The sequence below is a fragment of the Erigeron canadensis genome, chromosome 6 (assembly GCF_010389155.1).
Source record: "Erigeron canadensis isolate Cc75 chromosome 6, C_canadensis_v1, whole genome shotgun sequence".
NCBI lineage: Eukaryota > Viridiplantae > Streptophyta > Magnoliopsida > Asterales > Asteraceae > Erigeron > Erigeron canadensis.
The window spans coordinates 13787703-13808759 of NC_057766.1; the positions used below are offsets into that span (position 1 = coordinate 13787703).

At 34.6% G+C, this 21057-nt stretch overlaps 2 protein-coding genes and 1 pseudogene across 2 annotated transcripts; 2 read left to right on the forward strand and 1 right to left on the reverse strand.

The window, feature by feature from the left end:
- The first annotated feature begins 1927 nt into the window (after positions 1–1927).
- Positions 1928–10120, forward strand: LOC122602576 (annotated as a pseudogene).
- Positions 10121–12760: 2640 nt separating this feature from the next.
- Positions 12761–15711, forward strand: LOC122605525 (ankyrin repeat-containing protein NPR4-like). Its single transcript, XM_043778483.1, has 4 exons — positions 12761–13392; positions 13761–13910; positions 14000–14505; positions 15092–15711. The coding sequence occupies exons 1-4, from the start codon at positions 12879–12881 to the stop codon at positions 15683–15685; spliced, it is 1764 nt and encodes a 587-aa protein (XP_043634418.1). The 5' UTR covers positions 12761–12878; the 3' UTR covers positions 15686–15711.
- A 131-nt stretch (positions 15712–15842) lies between these two features.
- On the reverse strand, positions 15843–18280 carry LOC122605097 (ER lumen protein-retaining receptor). The gene is made up of 6 exons (XM_043777973.1): positions 18011–18280; positions 16802–17067; positions 16610–16725; positions 16444–16517; positions 16254–16317; positions 15843–16167 (listed from the first exon to the last, which is right to left on the reverse strand). Exons 1-6 carry the CDS (start codon positions 18099–18101, stop codon positions 16131–16133), a joined length of 648 nt encoding a protein of 215 aa, XP_043633908.1. The 5' UTR covers positions 18102–18280; the 3' UTR covers positions 15843–16130.
- Between the last annotated feature and the right edge of the window lie 2777 nt (positions 18281–21057).

Here is a 21057-nt window from a genome sequence, read left to right on the forward strand (position 1 = left end):
ATACTGTCTATTATAATTTAATTTTGACCATCGTTTTACTTTAACTACAATTTTTCATAATCATGAATCATATATGAGATATATTTAAATTTTTTTATCATATAATCTATATAACTATCGTACATCGTACAAATACTATTAATAAAACATTATATAACCCAAAACATTTTTCCTATAAAGTTGAGTCAAATCAAACACACAAACACAACATTGAGTGAAATCCAAGAAAGCTGGTTGTGTCCAACCTACACACACCATCAACCATCCCCAGTCCATCTAAAAATTCATTAAAATTTGTAACGATGATCATTAATTAACCACGATGGAGACATATGTTTCTTCACAATGCCACTTTTGAGAAATCAATTGCGAGAAAGAATATTCTATATACATGAAAAAAAAATGAATGACATTCAATTAGTTTCATGGAAAGATTTTCAACAAGAAGTTGCCCGGTTTTCGATTCTTTTGTTAGCACTTGATGAAGCTAATAACAATAAGTATTTCATCACAAACTCAATTCCATGTTACAGGTTCTGTCATAGAATTTTTTTCTTCGGAAGTAGTTATAAGTAGTCTTTGTTTTTTTTTTCTTTCTTTTTCTAATGAATCTTTCCTAGGGGTTGAACCGGTTTAACCAGAAATTTGAAAGAAATTGAAATCTAATTAAAAACGAATCTATCTTAATAAACACCGAACCTATCTAAATAAACACATCATGTACGCCATGTATATTGTATAGGCCTATACTTGGCGTGTGGCGTAGGTGATCCGCTTAAACACTATACGCCACATACAGCGTATATGCGGTGTTTGCTAGGAAAAATGATGTGTGTTAATAGATTGTCCCTATATATAATTTAGTTAAATGTGTTTGTATAAAAATAAAATTATCTAGTATAATAAAGTTTTTGGAGTATATGGTTAGAGATACGTTTTTTTAGAGGGATTTTTCGGTATATTTGGAGATGAAGAAATGGATATGGTTGAAGATAGCCTAATATAGCAGGCTTTGGCCAACCCAGGTGCTGAATTTATTATTTGAAGACACCGGTTTACCAAAGCCCGGTATACTCTGTAATCGCAGTTTAGTTTCTTAGGATGTGAATGATCTAGTTTTAAATGGAAAAAAATGCTCATTTTAAACAAGATGGTGTTCTATGCATACAATGGAGATTATCTTATAACTTATGTGTTGTTTATTTCTTACAAAATTACTAATTTAGCTTATATGTTATCCAAAATGCATGAGATAGTCATTTGATTTACTTATGCCATTTCAAAACGCAATGCATGATATGGTGATCTGGTTCGCGTATACTATATCAAACAGTAAGCTGATAAGATGTTGAAATACACAATCCCAAATACATTGGTAAATTAACTACAACCGGATAAACATCTTGAATAAACAACCATTGATCTGCTTATTTCAACCTCAAATGAGATCATATTCAAAATCTGTTTAGTATTTTAAGCAATCCTAATCTCCTACTCATTGCACGGTGGTAGTGTGGTTGAATGTACCGCGTTGGATGATATGATTTTGTTTTGATATCCACCAGTATCACTGCAACACATAATCCTGTCGGCAAGGTATTTGGGGAGGCGAGATGTGCACCGTAATGCTTCTACCCAAGGGTAGAGAGATTGCTTCTGGAAAGGCCTGCCATAAGAGTGTGTGGCTTCTGGAAAGGCCTGCCATAAGAGTGTGTGGATATTTGTTTTAACATCCGTTTATCATTTATTTGGCTTAGGAATTACATTGCTTTTTAATTAGTTGTTGCCATTAATTGTAAGATTAAATAGAAATTCTTCTTTTCTTATGGAATTGGGGTCACGATTAATACTTGAACTTTATATATTGGCTTCTGATTCAATATTTTGACTTTTTATGCTTAAAAGCTTAAAGTTTTCATCTTGATATATGCAGTTACAAGTAGAATCATTGAAGTGGTCAAACAAGCTAGATGAGATGCGGGAGAAATTGGAAGCCCGAAAACTGGTGATGGGAAACATGTTAATGCACTCAAAAGTCGTGAGAGATAAAGCAAAAATGCGGGAAGAGAAACTCAACTCTTAGATTAGATCTCTTCAAATAGCTGGTACTTCTCTTTCTTTGGCTCGCAAGCGATTGCAGGTAATTAACATTTCTGTTGAAATCATAGATGTTTCAGTAATGCTGGGAATCAATTTTTTGGGGTTTTTTGTTTTCTCTTTTTTTTTGGTTTAGTTTGTTTGTTGAAATAACTATGTGATAATGAATAATGATAAATTTTAAAATCAGATGTAAGAAAACGGATTGTAGAATATAGTGTTTGGATGTGCTTTGTGTAAAAGTTTCAAATTATGTTAACAGATAGGGGATATATATATGATTGTTTACATTTATATTATTCTGTTGCAGAAGGTTTGAAAGAGGCTGTATGTTACCTAAAATGATCAATTAATCACAAGCATAATCCGTTAATCCAACTGTTATAAACTGATCATTACGACTTGAAGTCGAAATTAACAGACAATCGGTTCGAAAATGCATATCCCTCTTAAGAACATGTACTATGCAGGAAGCAAATAATGCTGAAATATAACATGATTCAATTCGTAATATACACGTACCGTGAGATCCAGAGAAACCTGTAAAGGCATTAAACATATTTGCCATTGATTTCGGGTTCCCGAAATAAGATGATTGATTTAGGATGGAGTGATGAATTCGGTTCTAATGAATTCAACAGAGAAGATGGACGAATTTTCTGATTTGGGAGGCTGTGAATTCTTCTTGATCAACCTTGAATTAGAGTTAATTACTCTCTCTATATATAAGGAGAGTATCTTCATATTAAGTCCCTCTGGTGTTTAATTCGTGCCTCATTAGTCCTCTCAAGTCCAATCACCTAATGGGAAACCCTATAATACGTCTTTAAGAGTAAATACGTCCATCGAATATTTACTTAGACACAGGGATTTCATCATCATCAATTATCATATCAGGAATGACACATGATCAGTGACGGTCACACTAACGTGGTTCCAACATTCTCCCACTTGACCGAGTGATCATTTATCTATGAGTATTCAAATAAGTTCCGGAATAATACTCATTTTTGTTTTAAACCGAAATCATAGCCAATAAGTACAGTCGTAGAGAAGAACATCAACTCAGGACCCCCACTAGTTAAACTATGACTCAAATTCAAAACTAATAAGCAATGATCAATTGACTAATACAAATTTTGTCACAATAATGTTAACACACTAATACGAGTACTCAAAGTGCGATTAATAGACAAACAAAATCTGAATAAGGAGAAAAAATTTTAAACAGTAATACTAATGACCAAATAAGTATAATATGCTATTAAATTAAACAAAGTCTTTAGTAAGCCCCATCTTCGACACGTGTCCTACGAAGACATTAGGAGGAAGACCTTTGGTCATCGGATCCGCTAGCATGTCGTTTGTACTTATGTACTCAATACAAAGAACATTTTCCTCAACCTGTTCGCGTACAAACAGATACTTTGTATCGAGATACAGCCCAGCGCCAGTTGAACTGTTACTGTTCGAGAAAGTTACGGCAGCTGAGTTATCACAGTAAAGCTGCAATGGTCTAGAAATGGAGTTGACGACTTTAAGTCCACTGACCAGATTCCTAATTAACATCCCATGGCAAGTAGCATTATAAACGGCAATGTATTCAGCCATCATGGTGGATGTTGCAGTCAGTTTCTGCTTATGACTCCGCCAAGAGATAGGTCCGCCAGCTAACATGAAAATATACCCAGAAGTAGATTTCTTATCTTCCTTGCGTTTGGCAAAATCAGAATCGGAATAGCCTACTACTTCTAGATTGTCACTTCTTCTATACGTTAGTTTGTAGTCTTTGGTCCCTTGCAGATATCGTAGAACTTTCTTGGCCGCTTTCTAGTGTGCTAATCCAGGATTAGATAAGTAACGTCCTAGCATACCGGCGATATAAGTGATATCCGGACGAGTACAGACCTGAGCGTACATAATGCTCCCAACTACTGATGAGTAAGGTATCACCCTCATTTGCTCCTTTTCAATCTCAGTGTTCGGACTGTGGAAAGTGCCGAATACATCTCCTTTAACTACTGGAGCTACAGTGGGTGCACAATGTTGCATGTTATAGCGTTCTAAAACCCGCTCAATATAGGCCTTTTGAGAAAGACCTAAAATACCATTATGCCTATCCCAATGTATTTCGATACCTATAACATAAGAGGCATCACCGAGATCTTTCATGTCGAATTTCTGCGAAAGCATCCGCTTCGACTCATGCAACATATCCAAGTTATTACTTGCTAGGAGAATATCGTCTATATACAAAACAAGGATTATAAAATTACTCCCACTGATCTTGAGATAGGTGCATTGATCCACTTGATTCTTTATGAAATCTTGTTCTTTAATGACTTCATCAAACTTAAGGTACCATTGTCTTGATGCTTGCTTCAACCCATATATGGATTTCTTTAACTTGCAGACCATGTGCTCTTTACCTTTTGGAATGAATCCGTCAGGTTGCCACATGTATACGTCTTCTTCCAAGTCTCCATTTAAGAAAGCTGTTTTGACATCCATCTGATGTAACTCGAGATCAAAGTGAGCTACTAGTGCCATAACGATCCTTAAAGAATCTTTACAAGACACGGGAGAAAAGGTCTCTTGATAATCGACTCCAGCCTTCTGAGTATAGCCCTTCGCAACCAATCTGGCCTTATATCGTTCGACGTTTCCTTTCGGGTCTAATTTGGTTTTGAAAACCCATTTGCAACCAACAGTTTTGGATTCTTCAGGAAGTTCAACCAATTCCCAAACGTCATTATATTGCATGGAATTAAGTTCTTCAATCATGGCTTCATTCCACTGAGTGGCCTGATCACTATTAATGGCTTCTTTATAGGAGGTAGGATCAATAAGCTTTCCAACATCTTCAACTTCAGTGAGATAAGTAATGAAGTCATCAAAATTGGTGGTCCTACGTGACCTCGATGATCTCCTGAGTTGATTTTCGGGATTTTCGGAAGATCCTTCAGCATTAGTGGTCTCATGATTAACATTAGGAGGAGTTGGATCAGTGACATTCGGAGCAGCGTTCTGTACAAGAGGAATTATCGGAGGAATAATACTAACCGACGAATCGTTTCCCCCCGCTTCTTGTACTTCTTGCAAATCGAAGTTATGATTTGTCGTGCTCCCACTGATCTCTGAGTTCTCTAGGAAAGTGGCATGCTGTGTATCACTGATGCGAGTAGTGTGGGAAGGACAGTAAAACCGATAACCTTTTGAGTTATCCGGATAACCGACAAAGAAACATGTAACAGTCTTAGGATCAAGTTTCTTTAAGTTAGGGTTATAGAATTTAGCTTCGGCAAGACAGCCCCATACTTTCATAAATCTAAGACTCGGTTTCTTCCCTGTCCAGATCTCATGAGGAGTTTTAGGGACAAATTTAGAAGGAACTCTATTGAGTATATGAACGGCGAACTCTATTGAGTTTTAGGGACAGAGTTAGTGTTGGCAAGCATACTTCTCACCATGTCCATTAGGGTTCTATTTCTCCTTTCAGCAACACCATTTTGTTGAGGAGAACCAGGTATGGTGTATTGGTTAATTATGCCATGTTCCTTACAAAAGTCATGGAAAGGACCAGCGGTTTGATCTTACAACTTTTATTTTTCGTTCAAGTTGGTTTTCAACCAAAGTTTTAAAATCAGTAAAAGTTTGTAAGGATTCAGACTTTTCCTTAATCAAATAAAGGTGCATGTAACGTGAATAATCATCAATAAATGTAATAAATAAAGTATGTCCTGTAATGGAAGCGGGATAGGGGCCACTAATATCAGTGTGAATTATTTCCAACAAGTTGGAACTTCTTGTGGCTCCTTTCTTATTCCCTTTAGCCATTTTGCCTTTGAGACATTGAATACATGTTTCAAAATCACTAAAGTCAAGAGATGGTAAGATTCCATCCTTTACGAGTCGTGTCATGCGATCTCGTGAGATGTGGCCAAGACGTTTATGCCACAACATGGAGGAATTCTCTTGTTGCTTAAGTGATTTTGTCTTTGTCTTAGCTATATCATCAACATTAAAAGACAACAAAGATTGTGAGAAATGATCTAGTTCTAATTTATACAGCATTCCATCCAAGAAACCACGACGAAGCAATTCATTATTAAGAGTAATAGTAATCTTGCCGAAACCATGAATTATTACAAAACCTTCAATGTCTAGTTTAGAAATAGATACGAGGTTCCGAGTAATTCTCGATACATATAAGGTATCTAATAGTCTAATACATTTTCCAGTACTCATATGTAAAATATAAGTTCCCATGGCTTCGACATCTAAAAGATCACCACTTCCAACTCTAAGTTTTCTTTGGCCCTTTCGTAGCTTCTGGATTGTATGGAATCCCTGCATTGAGTTAGTCACATGGACCATAGAACCAGAGTCACCCCACCATGTATTAACAGGAACATCAGTAGTAAAAGAATCAAATATTACATAAAGTACGTTGCCTTTCTTAGCTAGCCATTCCTTGAACTTAGGACACTCTTTCTGAATGTGCCCTTGAGTATGACAGAACTTACACTTGATGTTCAAGGCATTAGAGCTAGAGGCAACTGCACCAAGACTCATCTTTGAAGCTTTCTTACCATTCTTGTTACTGTTGTTACCCTTCCTCTTCTTGGAATTAGCAGTGGTAGTAAAGTGAACAGCTTCAGGTTGCTCGAGCTTAAGGCGATCTTCTTCTTGTTGACACATTGCAATCAGTTCACTCATCTTCCATTTGTCCTTCTGAGCATTATAGTTAATCTTGAAGGTATCAAATTGAGCAGGCAATGATGTCATTATGAAATGCACAAGAAAGTTGTCAGAGACTTCCATTTCGAGAGTCTTAAGCTTGTTCGCCATGTCGCTCATTTTCATTATGTGTTCACGGACACCGCTTTTTCCATCGTATTTCAGAGTAAGCATCTTTAGCATTAAGTTGCTTGCATGCGCTTTAGACGATCCCTTGAAGTAATCCTCAACAGATTTGAGGTAATCTTTCACTTTATCAGACTTGGGAATAGCTCCTCGGAGACCAAGAGGAATAGAGTTCTTGACCGTCATAAGTGACAAGCGATTCGCCTTGTCCCACTTCTCAAATGCCGCTATCTGCTCTGCAGTAGAGGTTGCAGTAATGGCAGCGGGTTCATCATGACGAATGGCGTAGTCCAGGTCATAGTACCCCAGAGTAAGATCTAACTGATCTTTCCATGAAGCATAGTTTTCACCGGTAAGTGGCTGAATGCCAATGGGAGGTACTACAGTGGAAGTAAGGAGAATATAGATTTAGGATACAAGTAATAGAAGATTAATAACGTAATGCCTAAAACTAAGGGCAATGAGATTATAGTGACATAATTAGCTATCTAAGGCAGACTAAGTAATATCTATAAAATTAATGGAACTAAAGTAATGCCTAAACTTAACTAAGGGCTAACAATAATGTTCCTTACATAAGAGGCTAAAGTAATGTTCCTAAAGTAATGAGACTAAGACCATTATACTAATGAAGCTAGTGATAGGTAACCTATTGTAAACACCAAAACAATAAGTTAACATAAGGCTCTACTTAGATTTACATCACCTTTGGGCAGAAGTAACTAATATCTAAGTACACATGAGCATTAGGTTCATGCGGCACAACGCTTATCTTTTGACCTTTGGGCACAAAATTAAGAATCGTGTATCTTATGCATGAAAAATGTTCCTTTCAGCACACAAAGTATATTAAATCACCTTTGGACAGAATCAATATACTTAGTGTTCATTATCTAAAAAGAAAAAAAAACACACCATGAGAATCACATCTGACCTTTGGGCACAAATGATGAAACCATGTACATTTGTGTGAAGCCCCCATACACTACGGGGGTCCGGGGGCAGCGCCCCTGGGAGCGGGGTCCAAGGGGCGGCAGCCCCTGGCGGGGTCCAAGGGGCAGAGCCCCTGGCTGGGGCCGTGCTATGGTAAAAATGCCTCAGAAAAAATTATTTTCGAAAATAAGAGACAAATTTAGCCATCGAAATTATAAGGTAAAACTAGTAAGCCCGGACATGATAATCAACTAAGTTAATCAGTAATCCATGAAAATAAGCACGGTACGAAGATAGCTAAGTTCGTAATAAGGATTAACTTCGTAAGTAGTGATTAAATTCGTAAGTAGTTGACTATCTTCGTAAGTTGTTAACTATCTTCGTAAGTAGTTAACTATCTTCGTAAGTAACAAACGAAGATAGCTTACGAACATAAGCAACGAAGATAGTTTACGAAAATAGTGTAAGTTCGTGAGGAAGTAAGTGCGAAGATGAGCAGAAGTTCTGTACACAGATAGGCCTTACGAACTTAGAGTGTTCTTACGAACTTAGTGATTTTGTTTACGAACTTAGAGTTCGCAAGGAAGTTCTCACGAAGTTAGAGTTCTAACGAACTTTAAGTTCGTAAGAAGCATACGAATCTAAGCTTCTGCTTTCGTCAGTTCGCGAATTAGGGTACGAAAACGAATCAAATCAAGGGATAGCTTCGCAACCCGCTCTGATACCACATGCTGAAATATAACATGATTCAATTCGTAATATACACGTACCGTGAGATCTAGAGGAACCTGTAAAGGCATTAAACATATTTGCCATTGATTTCGGGTTCCCAAAATAAGATGATTGATTTAGGATGGAGTGATGAATTCGGTTCTAATGAATTCAACAGAGAAGATGGATGAATTTTCTGATTTGGGAGGCTGTGAATTCTTCTTGATTAACCTTATTAGGGTTAATTACTCTTTATATATATATGGAGAGTATTTTCATATTAAGTCCCTCTGGTGTTTAATTCGTGCCTCATTAGTCCTCTCAAGTCCAATCACCTAATGGGAAACCCTATAATATGTCTTTAAGAGTAAATACGTCCATCGAATAGTTACTTAGACACAGGGATTTCATCATTGTCAATTATCATATCAGGAGTGACACATGATCAGTGACGGTCACACTAACGTGGTTCCAACAAATAAATCATTAGTTGGAGAAAGAGGGTATGTTCATCTAAGGAATTTGCAGAAGTCATTGAGAGCCCGGCAACAATTTATGTCATTACAAATTTCACTTCTCTATCCTGTGAAAGTTTTCCCTGCACCGACACGCGAGCAAGAACTAGAACCTAATAGTTGCAGGACAGGTATTAATTTCTTTAACTACATAACACTGTGATTAGTTAATTTTATTACTTTATAATGGGTATGTTACATGGATTCTCCAATTTATTCTACTAGTTAATTTGTTTGTATTGATTGTTAGGAAATCTTAATGAAGTGAAACCAGTAAATGCAGCATCTTTGACTATTTGTGGTGTGCATTTGAGTGTGCGGCCGTTTACAAAGATGAATATATTCACTGATAAAATGGAGGTCCTGAGGACAGCAACCGCCCTTGGTTATGTTGCACATGTTAGTCTTCTAACTTTAGTCTCTGCCTTATTTGTTATCCCCTACTCCCTTTAATTTGAGGTGCTTATAAAAATACTGTTTATGATGAGAAAATAAGAGAACTGTAGTATGCCAAGATCAATATTAGTATTAATGACCATTGACTGTTTTCTTGCAGGCTGTCTCGTTACTTGCTTTATATATGGAAATTCCTTTACGCTATCCTTTACAATTAGGAGCTTCTAGAACATATATTTGTGACTATGCACCTGCAGTTGAATCTATATCTGATGTGACATCAGCTGCAATATCTTACTCGTCTTCCAAGCCTATGTTATTTCCCCTGTTCTTAGAAGGTCAAGACACGACAAGATCAGCTTATGCTGTGTTCTTACTTAACAAGGTATTGATTTCTTTACACAACTGCTCATTGTTATGTTTCTTGTAGTAATTGGAATATTTTCTGATTTTGTTTCACATGGAATGCAGGACTTAGAGCAGTTACTAAACTGTACAGGTGTTGAGAGTTTAGGGCCACGTCACCCGCTGGCTAATTTCAAAGAGTTTCTACATAACATTCTATCTCACAAATATATCAATACGTAGTTAGAGATTTTTCACCTAGGCAAGTTTTTTGTACATCCTTCTTTGTGTTCATTCGTGTTGCCAGATCTTTTCGTTTATGGACCACCAACGACCTTCATGGAAGGTGTACATCATGTTATGGTGTAGTAAGTAAAGAGAAAATTGGACAAATGGGTTTTCGCATAAACATATGGTGTAATATGTTACTCCATTACATACAACATATTTGTATGTTTTGCTTCATTTTAGCCAAGTAATGTAATTATGCCTCATTTTCTTTCTTCTAATTTATATTTAAGGTCGGTTTTAGAATAGCCAAGAATGAAGTGATATATCCGCAACAAAAGTTAGCCATGTACAAAATTTACGTTTGATAATAAGAGTTAGCCATATAGAAATTTATGTTTGATACATATGTTTACAGGGAAAACTCCTTTTTTTTTAAAAAAAAATTTTGAACAGTGAAAACTCTTATTATTGACAAGAATTCGGCAAATGACAGATGCATCCAACCTGACTGCCCTGACTTACACCAAGTGTTTATTCACTGATCAGGAGGGATTATGATTCGTAACTGTCATCTAGCTCAGAGTCGGAGTTAACAACGTAAGACACAACCTTGGAAAATCTTTTGCTTCGCATTCATTTTACGATCCTTGGCACCTATGAATGATTCCTAGAGTCTTCCATAATGTTTGCACATAACGAAGTGTTTTTACAAGCCGAAGATAGGAATAGCAACCTAAATCCACTACGACTTAATTTGCATTCTTTAATTTCATGATTGAATACTTTAATGGTTGCGCAAAATAAAACACAACATAAATTCATCTTCGTGGCCATGATCACCTTACAAAGGCGTAGACAATTGTAGATAATTATGATTTGCTCACGATACATTTATGATATGCGAGTTTCCCGATGTATATATATATACACACTCACACATGGACAATAGCTATCCTTTTTCGTAGCGTGGTGGTTTCATCATATACTTCTAAACACTTGTAGCAGTAAATGATTTCTAATAGTTATCCTTTTTCGTAGTTTTATTGCATTTAAGGCAATTTCTAGCAGTTGTCAATGGTATATGGAAATCAGCAATGATGATATAAGAGAGTGGTCTATTGGTGAAGAAGACAAGGTGGTGTGCCATAGTTTGTATTGCAAGAGGAAAACACGATTCTATTAAATTAGTCATTATTAGTGTTAGAATCTCAAACCACCTCTAAGGTAGCGTGATGGTTTACATCATATACTTCTAAACAAGAGGCCATTCAAATTATGTTAGGTACAATGTTAGAGAAACTTCTATAGGTCAGTGGTTAAGCACCAGTTTTACGTGCTGGAGGTCTCGAGCTCGAGACATGGGAAAGACATTTAAAGAAATTTTACTAAAAATTTTTTCAGTAAAGCAGGTTTGAGTCCTGCAGAGAGACATAGTTTTATGCCAATTAACTTGTTACAATTTAATGAAAATAGTCAGAATACACTTATAATCCACTCAAAAATAATACCAAATAGCTATTTCATAACAAAATATAAGTTTTAAAGTTCACGAATAACCAAAAATAGCAATAAAGTATCATAAAACAATTTTAAAAAAATTTGCGAGGAAATTTGTTTTTTTGAAAAAATTCCGGAAATACCGCAATGGTAATACTAGAAATACAAGTCAGTATTTACTGCGACACGAAGCTTAAAGCAATGTTTTAAATACTCGTAAATACCGACTGATATTTCTGGTATTCCTGGATATTTCTGGTATTACCGTTGCGGTATTTCTGAAATTTTTAAAAAAGAAAATTTTATCTTTTTTAAAAAATTATTTGTATGATACTTTATTACTATTTTTGGTTATTCGTGAACTTTAAAACTTATATTTTGTTATGAAATAATTATTTGGTATTATTTTTTAGTGGATTATAGGTGCATTTTGACTATCTTCATTAAATTATAACAAGTTTTGAAGAATTTTTATAAAAGAAAAATAAAACAAATTAAAAAAAATATAAAAAAATTAATAACTAAATATTATGTACCATTTAAGTAATTAAGAAACATATAGGTATGAAACCAGCAATATCATGCAAACGTTAGGTACCATTTCAGTAATTAGAAAACGCGATATTATATATTTACCCCTCACGTGCAAGTCACATGGGGGAGGTTTTAACGGCCAGCTGACGGCGTTAGCCTCCAGTATGGTCCGAGTAAAGATTTGCATACGTTGGGTATGATCAGAGTAATTTCAAAAGGAAAGGTATGAAACCAATAATCTGACGCAAACGTGAGTTACCATTTCAGTAATTAACTCTAAAAAAAACCATTACATACTAATTTTTTAATATTTTAAGTAAATGTTTGGACACCCATGTTTTTTATGGTTTAAAAAATAACATTTGAGGGGTTTTTTACCCGACTCAAAATGCCTAATAGCCCTTATATTCCCCTAATTAAATAATCACTTTAGTGATTAACAGGTTATTCGGATCGAGAGTTTAATAAATGACTTAATATCAAAATTAACTTTCCCAAACCAATTTATATATACAAATTGAAGTGATGACCTGTGGCTGCAAGTTGACCTTTATTATTTATACTTGATTTAATTTAGTACCCAAACGACTGCATCTTTTATTATATATCTGATTTAAAGTAGAATCCAAACCACTACAGCTCACCTGCTCCCCCATTTGATAGTGTCAACTTTCAATGTTACTCAATCCCTCTACCGGAAATACCTTCCTCGACTTTCCCATCTATCAAAATCTCACATAATTCAATTATAATATGGACTATGATGACACCACATCAATCCACAATCTCCCCATCTACAAAGCTGCGATCAACAATGATTGGGACACCGTGGAGAACACTTTTAACATTTATCCTGATAAACTCGATGCAAAAATTACCTATTGGTGGGAAAGACCACTGCACATAGCAATTGGAACCAACTCTTCCCACCAGTTTGTTAATAAAATCATCGAAAAGATTGTGGATACAGACGTTCAGAAACTGAGGGCCAAAAGCTGGTGGGGAAACACCGCCCTTCACTATGCTGCCAAGGTCGGGAACACTGCAGGTGCTAGGCTATTGGTATCAAAAGATCCGGGAATTGCCCAGATTTCTAATAGAGACGGGCACACTGCCCTAAAGCTGGCAGCATGGTATGGTCGAGAAGATACACTCAAGTACTTATTGGAGGTGACTAAAGATGAGCCTGGGGAGGATGGTACCAGTCCATACACTGGGGTTTCTGGTGCTGATCTAGTAACCCTCACCCTAACTTCCAGTTTTTGTGGTTAGTAGCTTGTACTTGTTCCTAACCATTTACAAAATACTAAAGATGGCAAAGCAGCGGGTTAGCTAATGATCCAAAAACAGATTTGAATCAAGATGAGTAGCTTTTCTACGAACAATTTTAGTATACTTAAATGATATCAATTATGATAAATAATAATTAATAAAAAAAAAAACAAAATACTTAATAATATCAAGTACCTGGTTTTAGGCATTAACAATGCACTTTGGGTGAATTTTGACCCATTTCCCATTAGGAATTCAGTTACCTGAATCAACCCATTTATTCTCATATCTACAAAACACGGAAAATTCTTATGAAACTCAATCCTAATCTTGTTTTTTTTCACCTTTGTTCTTCTGCTTCAGATGTAGCCCTCTTTCTAGTCAAAAAGTACCCGAATTTGGTTGCACAGAAAGATAGGAATGGTCAGACTGCCTTAGAAGTGCTGGCTACAAAACCACATGTTTTTCCTAGTGGAAGTCAGCTACAGTACTTCCAGCATCTCATTTACTCATGTATGGTCTCTCCGTTAATACATATTTTTAAATATTTATTCACACTAAAAACATCTAATCTAACAAAATATTGTGTTGTGTTGGATAAGGGATTCCTGTGAACCTTGAAAACGCATCAGACTACCCCTTGAGGTCGCTTATCTTTTCGTTGATCCTACTGGTAGCCCCGTGTACTAAAAACTTATATAATATGAAACTAAAGCATTTGCAGACATTAAAGCTTGTGGAGCGAATGTGTTTGATTGTCATAGAAAAAGGCAGTCATAATATAGCATGGGATATCCTAGGAACTGCAGTATCTACAGCTGTAAAATTTGGGATTTATGAACTTATAAAAGTGTGTGTTGAGACTTATCCAGATATAGTTTGGTATGAAGATGGAGGGTTCTACTTGTTCATTGCTGCCATAAGATATCGTCAAGAAAAAGTTTTTAATCTTGCATACCGGATGACGGGGCATAAAGTTTTTGCAGCAACTGCCAATAGTAATCAAGACAATCCCTTGCATATAGCCGCAAGGTTGTCGCCTCTCCCCCGCCTTAAGACAGTTAGTGGTGCAGCTTTGCAAATGCAAAGGGAACTTCAGTGGTTCAAGGTGATCATGCTTTTTGACAACAAACCTAACTACTTAGCGGGAGTTTATTTGCATGTGTGCTTTGAAACTGATAGTGTGATATTAAATAATCTATTGTTAGATAATCAAGTGCATAAAAGAGACTTAAAACGACAATGTTTGTAAGTGTTTCAACAGCTGTTTAACTTATAATAATGTTTGACATATCCCCCGCATTTAAGAAACTAATTTAAAAAATTACTAAAAAGGGTATTCTTGTAACATTGGAGATGCATTTTGAAGATTCAAGTAAAAGTGTCAAATCAGAAAATTGTTGAAAAAAAGGAGTAATTATGTCATGTATTATTATCCCCCTTTGGAAATCACTTTTGTTGTAACAAATCTCATCATCCAAAAGTGATTGTTAATCCTTAAATTGTTAAATACTCCAATAAGAAGCAGAATCTGTTAATCAAAACGTTAAAATTAAAAACCATAATATAGCAACTACCAATAATAGGCTTCAAAACGTGGATCCAAAGACCCTACCCCCCATCGTGTGATGCCAAATGAAGAAACTATATTAGCTGGCAGATATTTGATGTGATAACATATGCTATTGTTGCAGGAAGTGGAAAAGCATGTGGAACCTATGTATAAGGAAGCTCTAAACAAAGATCTCAAGACACCTAGAATGGTATTTACTGAAGAGCATAAGGACTTACTTGACGAAGGAGAAACATGGATGAAGGACACATCATCCTCGTCTACGGTTGTGGGGGCACTCGTGGTCACAATGGCGTTTGCAGCAGCCTTTACAGTGCCAGGTGGCAACGACAGTGCCGGTTTACCACTCTTCCTAGAGGATGGAATCTTTCTCTTGTTTATAGTATCAGATGCCATTGCACTATTTGCTTCAACGACTTCCGTTTTGATGTTCTTGGCAATACTTACTTCCCGTTATGCAGAAGAAGATTTTTTCTATGCGCTACCTAAGAGGATGATGATTGCACTCGTGTCACTTTTTTTGTCACTTGCTGCCACAATGATAGCATTTAGTGCAACACTTGCATTAGTGCTTCAGGATGAAATATCATGGATAGCTGCACCTGTTATATTGTTTGCCTCGGTTCCAGTGACGTTATTTGCTATGCTTCAATTTCCTTTGCTAGTCGAGCTAGTCTATTCCACATACGGGCCAAGCATATTTCTCAATATATAACACATGCCCGTTCTTTTTTTTGGTCATTAAGTGCTGAATGTATTAAGTGGTTGAATGTATAAATAATGTCTGAATGTATTAAGTAAAAAATAGGTAATTTACGGTTATTTTTGTTTATTAAGTAAAAAAAAAAAAACATGAAATTTGACTAAATGCATTAAGTTCTTAATTATTAAGTCTATTAAGTAAAAAAAAAATGGGGCCATTCTCATGCAACTGTTTTTAGACACAAACTAATATGTATCCAAGTTATGATTAACATAATCTCTCATATAAATGATCTGCTACTTTGAAAAAAGGAGGTGGGGGTTACAACTCCATGATAGGAAGTTTAAGACTAAATAGAAAGAAGAGAAGCAGCATACACCCCTGTAAGACAAACTATATAAAAAGTATGATTCTCACAACTCTATCACCTGCCTCTATCATTATCATAAATCAATCATCAAGCTGGTAATTGGAGTTTTACATTGTTCTTCCAGCTGTATTAAGAAAAAGAAAATTTCAAACTCTTGGCAAAAAACAAACAATAAGCTTTAACTTAAATTTCCATTACATGACACTATACCTTTCAAAGTAGTAGTAGAAGAAATCAGCATAAAGCAATGTTTGGACTAGGCCTGCAATCCAAGCTGCAAGATAAATAGTACTGTATGTTATGGACTATGGAGGCAATCCTATATTACTAACTATTTAAAAAAATATTCATAGACTTTATGACATTTTATAGATACATGACGTAAAATAAAGAGACATACTGATCCAATGGACATAATGAGGCTCAGTGAAGTAACGGTAGATCCAGTTCAAAATGTACAATGACCGGTATGCTCTGCACCAGAAAAATCAAAAGGAGGCTAAACTTATGGTCTTATACATTACGTCAAATATCATTAATAAAAACGTACAAGTGAATTGCATTACCCTAAAAGAAATACATATTGGCCAGTCAAATTGTCAATGTTTCTAGTTCTTTGCAGCAAAACCAGCTGGGGAAGTATGGCGACAGCTTCCAAGTATAAAGAAAATGTCCACATTACCTGGCCAATATAAACAATTTAACGTATCCATAGCAAAATAATAGGCATCTGACTAACATCACCGTATTTTGTTTACCTCTTTGAAAGTAAGCTTCTCGTGAATAAGTAGAGCCAACAGCAAACAAGGAATTATGAGAATATAATGTCGAAAGGTGTCTTGATCTTTATCATAAGATCTACGGACAATCTTGTGGCGCCTTATATACCATACGATAGAGAAAGAGCTTCCAAGAAAAATTAACTTCATAACAGTATTATAGACTGAAATGAAGTCTGTGAATATATCCAAGTAGCGAGTAGCAAAGACTAGTGCATAGAGCTCCTGAGTCTTCAGTGAAACACCTGCATATAAAAATAACATGCTACTACAATTAATCACGTATGCAGAATATTTCATAGCTTACAAAAAGAAGTTACATTCAGGTTCACCATCGTCTGTACATTTTGGTAGACCGTGGTATTGTTACACATATCTCCTATGAAGGGGCACTAAAGGTTTCCTGTTTAAGCCTAATGGTTCTGAACTTAATATATCCTTTTCGAAGAACCCAAGCCTCAACCAACCAGTAAGCTACCGCGTTGGAGTTATTCTGCTAATGTTTTTACTTATTATAATGGTGCATATTAAGTGTAAGGGTAAAAGCTACTCAATTAGCTTGCCAGCTAGGTGTTCCATTAAAACATTATACAAAAGTTAACAAGAGTAATGAAACTATGCAAGGGGTAAAGAAAGATTTACACAATAGAAACAGGTATGTCTCACGTCAATGAAATCGAGTATATTGTCTAAGATAGATACTTAATAACCTTGCAGTGTGATTAGCACCGCCCCGAAACATATTTATACAAAACGTGACATTTGACTAGTAATGTCCTAAAGCCTATTCTAATAATAAAAAATCGGAACGTTTTTCCCAACTCACCAACTGCAACTTTCCCCAACCTTAGCAACAAAAGATTGACTAATACTCCGTATAAGTAAATAAGTAATTGCATCATATTAATACTATTCATTATTATTTTGAACAACAAATGTTAGTTGTTAGTGGTTAGTTTTCCTTCCCCGAGTTAGAAATTAAACGTCAATGCCAAGATTGAACCCAGGGACAATAAGCCTCCCACCTCCCCTCGGACCATTAGACCAAGAGCTCATTAGTAATACTATTTCATTTCATTTATTAATAAACACTAACATAAAATAACAGCGCATTACACAAAAAAACAAAATTTTCATTTAAAAAAAAAAAAATTATCTGAAAGGGGAAATGAATGACGATGATGATACCAGCGCATGATTTGATAGTGTGAATTTTGAGAAGTAAAACGAGGACGCTGGCGAGATGAGTCATATCACCTGCTAATCTGAATATATTCATCTTCAATTACACACACTTTCTATCTTTATCTACGTATGTATAGATCTGCTATGTGTATTATTTTGAACAGATCTATCTTATATATAACAGTGAATGTGAATGAGTGATGCTTCTTTTTCTATTTATTATTTTGTTAAAATGTAAAACCCCATTTTTCTGCTCTTCAATTAATCACTTCTCTTCTCTTCTCTGTTAGAAAATGGTTTAACGGGTCGGATCTTTGTTTTATTTGAGAGTCTTCTGGTTTGGTATTATTATTATGTCAACTAGGGTCGAGTACGATTCGGTTTGGTTTGGTTTTTTACTACAATTGAAATCGAACCGTTATAATTCGATTTTTGCATACTAAAAGCATTGAGTTTCGGTTTTTTCGGTTTTGGTTTTTTTGGTTTGGGTTTATTTCTTTTCGGTTTTAGTCTGTTTTTAACCACGGGTGGTTTACGTCAAATTAAGCTTAAAGTTTATAAGTTTATACCCTATAATTACACCATAGGTAATTTCAACAAGTTTTCAAAACAATATTAGTAACAATAACACTACAACAATGACAACAAATCCATAAAAATAAGTTTTACAAACTTCAAATAAAATTTATATATAACTATTTATATGCTTTACGCGTTGTATAATTATACAACTATTAAAGCAAATCAATCTTGTTGTATATTTTCACTTAAAACATGTAAATGATATTATTATCTATACCTAAGAATGCAAATATATTAACATATTTAGCAAAAATTTATAATAAAATGATATAAATATAAAATAAAGTAAACAATATATATTTTTGGTTTGGTTCGGTTTTTATGGTTCGATTTTTCATTAGAAACCAAAACCGAACCATAACTTTCGGTTTTTAGAAAACCAAAACCAATGGTTTTTGATTTTTTCGGTTTTCGGTTCGGGTTTTTCGGTTTTTATGGTTTTTTCGATTTTCGGTTCGGTTTTTGCTCACCCCTACAACCAGCCTTTCCTCTTCACGACACAAATTAAGCATCTCTATCTTTATATCTAATGCTACTAATATGAGTTAAATGTACGGATCGCCTCTGTGGTTTACACACAATATCACTTTTCATCCCTTTACTTTCATATTATTAGTCGTCATCCTTTACAGGCGGATAAGGGTTAGTCCTTTAATTTGACGGCCATTTATTATATTCCGTTAAGCCTTACACGTGAGGGTATTCAAGTCTTTTGATATATATAAAGGACCAAATTTGATTATTTTTATTCTTTTACTTTGTTTCTCCGTTTGCTACAAAAATTAACCATCCAAACTAAATCTTTCCCAACTAAATCCTAATAACATAGCAACATTACCCACAAATACCACTTTCAAGTTCTATTATCAAATTTCATTTTACCATATCAAATTACAATAAAAAAGAAAAATCACTAACTACAACAAAAAACCAAATCACCACCACATGAATCTTATCATGGTTAAGGAATATGGTTATTTTGGGTAGTTCAAATAATTTTTTCACTAATTTAAACATCTCTATCTAAGATACCTATAATAACCTTTTTTTTTTCTCTCTCCTCAAATCTTAATCACTCTTTTTTTTTCTCTCTCATCTATAAATTATTTTATTCCTCTAATTCATTAAAAATCTTTTATCTCAAAAATAGTATATCAATAAATTATAAAAATTGTATGAGTTTTCTAAAAATTTTATACTCCTTCATTAGAGATGTCATTCGATATTCTTTTGACGAATTTTTAAATCCGAGGGCGGAGCCCATACGGCTAAGGCATTTGGTTATCATACTCTATGACTTGACCTATCACCCCTACCATCTCACCGTCGCAACACGCGGGCACTATCTCTCGTAACTAAGAAAAAGATAAATTAGGACTAATGTGATATTTGGCGTTGTTGTTGTTGTTGTTGTTATTATTATTATTATTATTATTATTATTATTATTATCACTTATATTAGAAATTAATAGGATTTATAAGAAACTGGGGTGAACTCAAGATACTATCTAGGCCTCTATTCCTCTAGCTATAGCAAAACTAATCCTATTAAATACTCCATATATGAGCAGCAACACGTGCTCCAATGTCTTCAGATACAGAGAACTTTCGGATTCACTTGAACATGATCACCGCATCCTTTTCAAGTGTTCCAAATGATGAAAATGAAAAAGGGTAAAACCATATCCAATACTTGCGCACTAGCATTATTATTATTATTATTATTATTATTATTATTATTATTATTATTATTATATAATCACTTTCATTAGATATTTATTATTATTAACGAGATATGTCACCCGAGCTTTGCCTCGGAAGACATAACGTTATTTTAAAATGATTAAAAATAAATTAACAGAGAATACTTGAACATAAAAACATAACAGATTAACAACTTAAAAAACGAGTTCATAATAAATGATAGTTTGAATAAAAAAATAGTTAAAAATTGAAAATAAAAACATAATCAAATAAAATTCATAAGATAAAATGAAAATCAAAAGAAGTTATGGTAAATTTATCATTTCCCAAAACATAAAGGGTAAAAAAACGTTCATAGTTATATATATATATATAACCCTTATAAAGCATATTGACCTCTTATATTTTAGAAAATTCAACACTTTTTTATACCCAAAATACCCTTTTTTCTTAATCTTAATTCCCTATACAGTAGAACCTCTATAAATTAATAACCTCGATAAAACTAATAATTTGTCCTGTTCCAACTTGGGACCAGTACAAAATTAGACACCAATCAATAAAATAATAAAATAATATTTTTTTTGAAACCCCAAGATAAATATATAGGTCTCATCAAAACTATAAATTAATAATTCCTTAAATATTCTAAAATTTTAATATTGTTTAGTAAAAAATGAATCTATAGTCACTTTTTTTTTTACTTTATGTCTATGTTGAATTTATCCTTAAATTTCTACATTGCACTTAAGAGTTGGGACATT

Bases quoted from the DNA above. Each gene is read 5' to 3' on its own strand.
- LOC122605097 (XM_043777973.1), bottom strand. From the start codon at position 18,101: ATGAATATATTCAGATTAGCAGGTGATATGACTCATCTCGCCAGCGTC. The intron at 16,726-16,801 runs GTAAACAAAATA...TATATTGGCCAG, and splicing joins AGAAGCTTACTTTCAAAGAG to GTAATGTGGACATTTTCTTT. The intron at 16,318-16,443 runs GTATGTCTCTTT...TTTATCTTGCAG, and splicing joins TCATTATGTCCATTGGATCA to CTTGGATTGCAGGCCTAGTC.
- LOC122605525 (XM_043778483.1), top strand. From the start codon at position 12,879: ATGGACTATGATGACACCACATCAATCCACAATCTCCCCATCTACAAA. The intron at 13,393-13,760 runs GTTAGTAGCTTG...CTTCTGCTTCAG, and splicing joins CCTAACTTCCAGTTTTTGTG to ATGTAGCCCTCTTTCTAGTC. The intron at 13,911-13,999 runs GTATGGTCTCTC...GTGTTGGATAAG, and splicing joins CCAGCATCTCATTTACTCAT to GGATTCCTGTGAACCTTGAA.